The sequence below is a fragment of the Hipposideros armiger genome, unplaced genomic scaffold, assembly GCF_001890085.2.
Source record: "Hipposideros armiger isolate ML-2016 unplaced genomic scaffold, ASM189008v1 scaffold_255, whole genome shotgun sequence".
NCBI lineage: Eukaryota > Metazoa > Chordata > Mammalia > Chiroptera > Hipposideridae > Hipposideros > Hipposideros armiger.
The window spans coordinates 2,560,393-2,565,425 of record NW_017731605.1 but is presented as its reverse complement, the minus strand read 5'-3'; the positions used below and the strand labels follow the sequence as shown (position 1 = coordinate 2,565,425).

Sequence of the window (5,033 nt, the reverse complement as noted above, 5' to 3'; positions counted from 1 at the left end):
GTTCTCAGCCTACAGGGCCATGGCATCGAGACCTTGTATGGCAGCTGTGATGAACATCAGGGCAGTGCTCACACCAGACTGGGGTCCAAGGCGTCTCTTGAGATGAATGTGCTCTTGGACATGTCCAATGCCCCTTTTGCCAAATTAGGCAACTGTTCGATTTAGGTCTGAACAAGTTAGAGATTATGCAAAGGTCGTAAAGTTGTTCTGCTTTACCCTGATCTTTTTTCTTAATTACTATAGTAGAAAAAAATAATTCCACAGCTTTGTGATTAACTTATTATCTGAAAAGTTAAGGGTTTAGGGCAAAGGGGAAGGAGTGGGATTTGGCTAACTGTTCGAATTATCTATTATTTTAACCCTTGTAGAAAACCCTTCCAAAATGCATGAGACCTCCTTTCCTTGATAAGTAGGGTGAACCCAGTCAAATCTTTGAGTCTTCCAGAATCTTCCTCACGGGACCATGTTGCAAATTTAGATGTGAATGTTCTTGATAGACATTAGGTATTTTAAATATGAAATTGATTTTGAGTATGTATACTTATCTCGGACATACCTTAAATGTGGCTTTTAAAACCAGTATTCTTAGTATACTAGAAAGAGGAAAGACCATGGGCTTTAGAATCAGACAGACCTGGGTTCAAATTGCAACTCTACTTTTCTGGCTGTGTGACCTTGGGCAAGTTAATTAACCTTTCTGAACATCTTTTCCCTCAACTTTAAAATTCTTACCTATCTTCCAGGGCTCTCGCTTGACTTTATTTTTTATCTGTTAATAATGAAGTCAGACAAGAGCCCTGTCATTCTGAGAAACAATTATTTTTTGAGAAATACTATATGATGGCACTGGGGACCCTGAAGTAGGTGTTTCACTCATCTATTGTTGTGCAATAAATCACCCCAAAACTTAGTGGCTTAAAACAACAAGGGTTATTTCTCACAGCTGTGTGGGTTGGCTGTGCAGTCTTTCTGCTGGTCTTTTTGGAGGGTGTGTGGGGAGAGCTGGGCGTCTCTCTCCACATGGCTTTTCATCCTCAAAGAGGCCAGACTGGGTGCCTCACATGGTGGTGTTAGGGTTCCCACAGGGTGAAAATGGGAACCACAAAACCTGTTGTGACCTGGGTTCAGAAATCCCACACCAGCACTGTCACCTCATTCCACTGGAAAAGCAAGCCATGAGACCCACAAGTGATTTCAGTACCTGAAGTGCTGTGAAAGACAATCACAGCTAAGACAGAGAATAGGAGAGGAAGCGGGGAAGCCCATTTGCACAAGTTGGTTGGGGGAGACCTTGCTAGGAGTTGACTTTGAACTGAGACCTGAAGGATGAGGAAGAACCCAGTGGGGAGTTGGGGGTCGGAATTACAGGCAAAGGGAACTGAGAGGTAGGAGAGCACTTGTTTGCAGACTAGAAGCAGCCTGACTGATGGGAAAGCCTTGTGCCTGGAGGATTAAGTGAGGCAATCTGAGGGAAGCCCCTGAAAGCCACATCGGGTACATAGTAGGGCTAAATTTATGTTTGTTTCTTTTATGGTAAAAAGAAACAATGGAAGGTAGAAATATGTTTAATTCAAGGTTGTCATTAGACAGAAATCTATTAAATTGAAGTTTTACTGTACAAGGCTCAGATTTGGGAAAAAATAAAGCGTTTCCACGGGGTAGATGTTAAAAGATTGTAGCTGTTTTGCAAACTAATGCCTACCCTGCGTGTTTCTTAGTGGCATCTCTGACCTTTCCTGAATATTTGTTTTGTTTCTCTGTAAGATGTGTGATCTTTGGGCTTAAGAATGTCTGTAAGTCATAAGTAACATATAATCTATGTTTCCATGATGGAAATCTGGGGGAAGGGAGAGACTGACAAAGGAATGGTGAAGGGAAACCCCCCTGAAAGACCCTTCTCCTTCACAGGGTGTGACTGTGACTGGGAAGGAGTTCTCCCTGAAATATGTGATGCCCATGGAAGATGCCTGTGCCGCCCTGGGGTTGAGGGCCCTCGGTGTGATGCCTGCCGCACAGGTTTCTACTCATTCCCTATTTGCCAAGGTAAGTGGGCAACACGTTGCATTGTGATCATCCACCTCCCAAGATAAATTTCCTCCTAAGGGAATGAAAGGCTCTTTCTGGCAGAGCTGTGTGGCCTGCAGTTTAATAAATGATCCCCTGGCTTCTATGCATATATGTGTGTTACATAGGACCGTCCTCTTACCTGGGCCATGTCACCTGCCTTCTTTTGCTTTTCCAAACCTACTTTGCCTCCTTCCCGGTGGTCAAGCGTAAGGGCTTCGGAGTCCGCGGACTAGGTGCAAATCCTGGCTCTGGAGAAAGGTGGTCCCTGAGCAGTGTTTAGGGACTTGCCAGGTAGACAAGGAGAGGAGGCAGGGCGTTCCAGGGAGAGGAACAGCATACACAAACCACAAACTCCTCCCTTCCCACTGTTCTGTGTCTTAGTATCCCATCCTAGTATGAGTCACCGAAGGGGATGGAGGGTCGGAGGAGGAGGTGTCTGGCCCGGTCGCTAGAGCATAATAGGTGTGTGGTAAATGGGGGTTGAATAAGCAAATGAGTGAATGAATTTGTCCAAGTTCTTTTCTGCCTCCTCCCCACTGCCTGCCCTTGTTCTTCTTCCAGTGGCTGATGTGGGGAAAGGGAGGGGAGAGAAGAAGAGAAGGTTATCCATCAGGGCTCAGAACAGGAGCTCAATACCACCGCAGGTATTATAGACAGACAGGGACTTGCTATGGGTAATTAGGAGCTAACCCGAGTTGTTAAGGGCTCCCGATAGAGTGGCTGAGTGTTAAGCCCAGACTGCTGTAGTGCAGCTCAAGGACAGAAGACTGCAGCCCTGCTGTCTCCACGGCCATCTCTTGGCACCCAGGAAGTCAGACTGGGTCCAGCTCAGAAACGCTCAACAAGCCACAGGAAGACAGCCTCCTTCTGACTTTCCACCTTTCAAATCTTATTTGAGTCCTTATTTGCAAAACCCAGCTGGCATCCAGACATTCAGAACCCCACTTCAGGAGAGACTCTTGGAAGTGCTGTTTCTAGCTTTCCAGCTTCTGTTGAAGGCTAGAATTGGTATTGAGCCATCTTGTCCACAAGGTCAGCAACATAAGGAACTGTGCATATGGGACAGGAGCAGGAAAAACCTTTCTGGGAGCTGGTGGACAAAGTGGCAAAGAGTAAGGTTTGCACTGGCTACCAACATGGCAACTTACTTAACCCCTCTGATCCTCAGTTTCCTAATAATAGTGCCCGCTCTGTAATGTGTTGTGCAGGTTACATATGCACTGACGTGTAAAGCCCCTATAACTTGGGAAGCGCTCACTTGTATGGTAGTTATTATTCCTTCTGCCTTCTGCCCCATATTGACCTCTGTATCATTTTAAGAACCTGCAGCCCTAATCCTGATTGATCTCCCTATTTGCATAGATATCCGTGTGTCACATCCCAAACCCCTCCTTTTCCTCCTGCCCCCTGGCATGCCCTGTTCATGGACCTCTAATCCTCTGACTCCACTTCTCAGCCTTTGTCTCTCTGGGACCACAGAAGCTCTTGGCAGTCACTGCCCAGAGATTTGGTCGCCTGGCAGGTGGGAAGGTAAGGAAAGGAAGGGGGTATTTTTTCTTTTTCTGCCTTGACCTCAACCAGAGAAATTTAGTATTAGAAGTTGGAAAGCCCAAGGCATTTCCCATGGAAACATCAGCACACATGTTGCTAATTTTTAAACTGTGTGACTCACACTAGAGATAGATTTTGTGCTAAACGGGCTTTGTGGTCTGGGGTGATAACCTTGTCCTTATATATAATACTGTTTCTGTGGGAAGATATCCCAAATAATGAGGTTTTGGAGTACAAGTTGAGGATGCCTACATTTATGGTTTAAGTTGGGGACACTGCGTCTCTCATTGACAAATGAAGAACCAGCAGAAGGGAGATGGGATGGAGGCCTTACATTTCAGATGTCCCCTAGAGTCCAAACTTAGAGGAGCTAATACTGAGAGTAAGCAAGATTATGTGGAGTGGAGATGAGGTCTATGCAACAAAAGCTGGAGGAGAAGGGGTGGGGTAGCGCAGTCATGTATCTCATTCCCGTCCACCAAATACTTAAATGGGTCTATAACAGGTAGGCAGTTTCTGGCCACCCTTTGTATTTTGGACACTCCCTCAATTATATCTTAAATGTAAGCTCTTTAGGGGCAAGAAGCAGACAAGAGTATCTCGTGTTAATTTTCTACGTAACCTACTGACCTTCCTGTTGGTTTTATTTTAGCTGCCACCCTTTTAGCAAAAGCAAAATATTCTTGGGGATGAGTATCTCAAAGGTTTCCTTTTTTCTTCCCCTATACCAGCCACAACTACAGAGTTATTCTGGTAGAATAAATTAAAAATATTCTAACCTAGTCATTCACTTGGGCAAAGTTGTCAGATTATGCCTTTGTGTTTATAGATTCAAAGGTAAAGAGTAATACAACATTTGAAGAATGCCCTTTTCCACATTTCTTCACTAGTAGAACAAATTCATTTTAAGGCAGGTAGTAAATGCAAGGGTGGATTCAGAATAGAAGAGAGAGGAGGGGAGGCTTCCAGAACAACAGAGTAAAGAGCACAGTAGACCCTCTCTCCAGCAAAACAAAACTTTAATTGGTGAAAAAAATTAAAAACTCATTTAAAGTCTCTGGAAATTGTCCTAAGAGCACACAGCAAATGAAGAAACATTTATTTCAAAAAAATATTGATCTCCATAAGAACGATGAGTCTACATGGTCTGACAATTATGTTCATGAACTCATCCTAGAAAAAGTGCTACATACCTCGTTGCTGAATATCACTATGGTCCCCTTCGAAGTACTCCCCTTGGGAAGCTATGCACTGACATGATTGCCTAGTCCATACTTCAAAGCAATTTTGAAACTCTTTTTCTGGAATGGCCATCAGAGCTGTCATCGTATTACCCTTGATGTCCTGAATGTCATCAAAATATCTTCCTTTTAATATTTCCTTTATCTTCAGGTAAAGAAAGAAGTCATTGGGGG

At 44.2% G+C, this 5,033-nt stretch overlaps 1 protein-coding gene across 1 annotated transcript in view; it reads left to right on the top strand.

The window, feature by feature from the left end:
- LOC109390099 (laminin subunit alpha-3-like) overlaps positions 1–5,033 on the top strand; it is a 149,795-nt gene that overhangs the window by 33,390 nt on the left and 111,372 nt on the right. Inside the window, exon 5 of the mRNA XM_019656146.1 lies at positions 1,909–2,043. Within this exon, the coding sequence (XP_019511691.1) occupies positions 1,909–2,043 (135 nt within the window). The remainder of the gene's footprint in view (positions 1–1,908; positions 2,044–5,033) is intronic.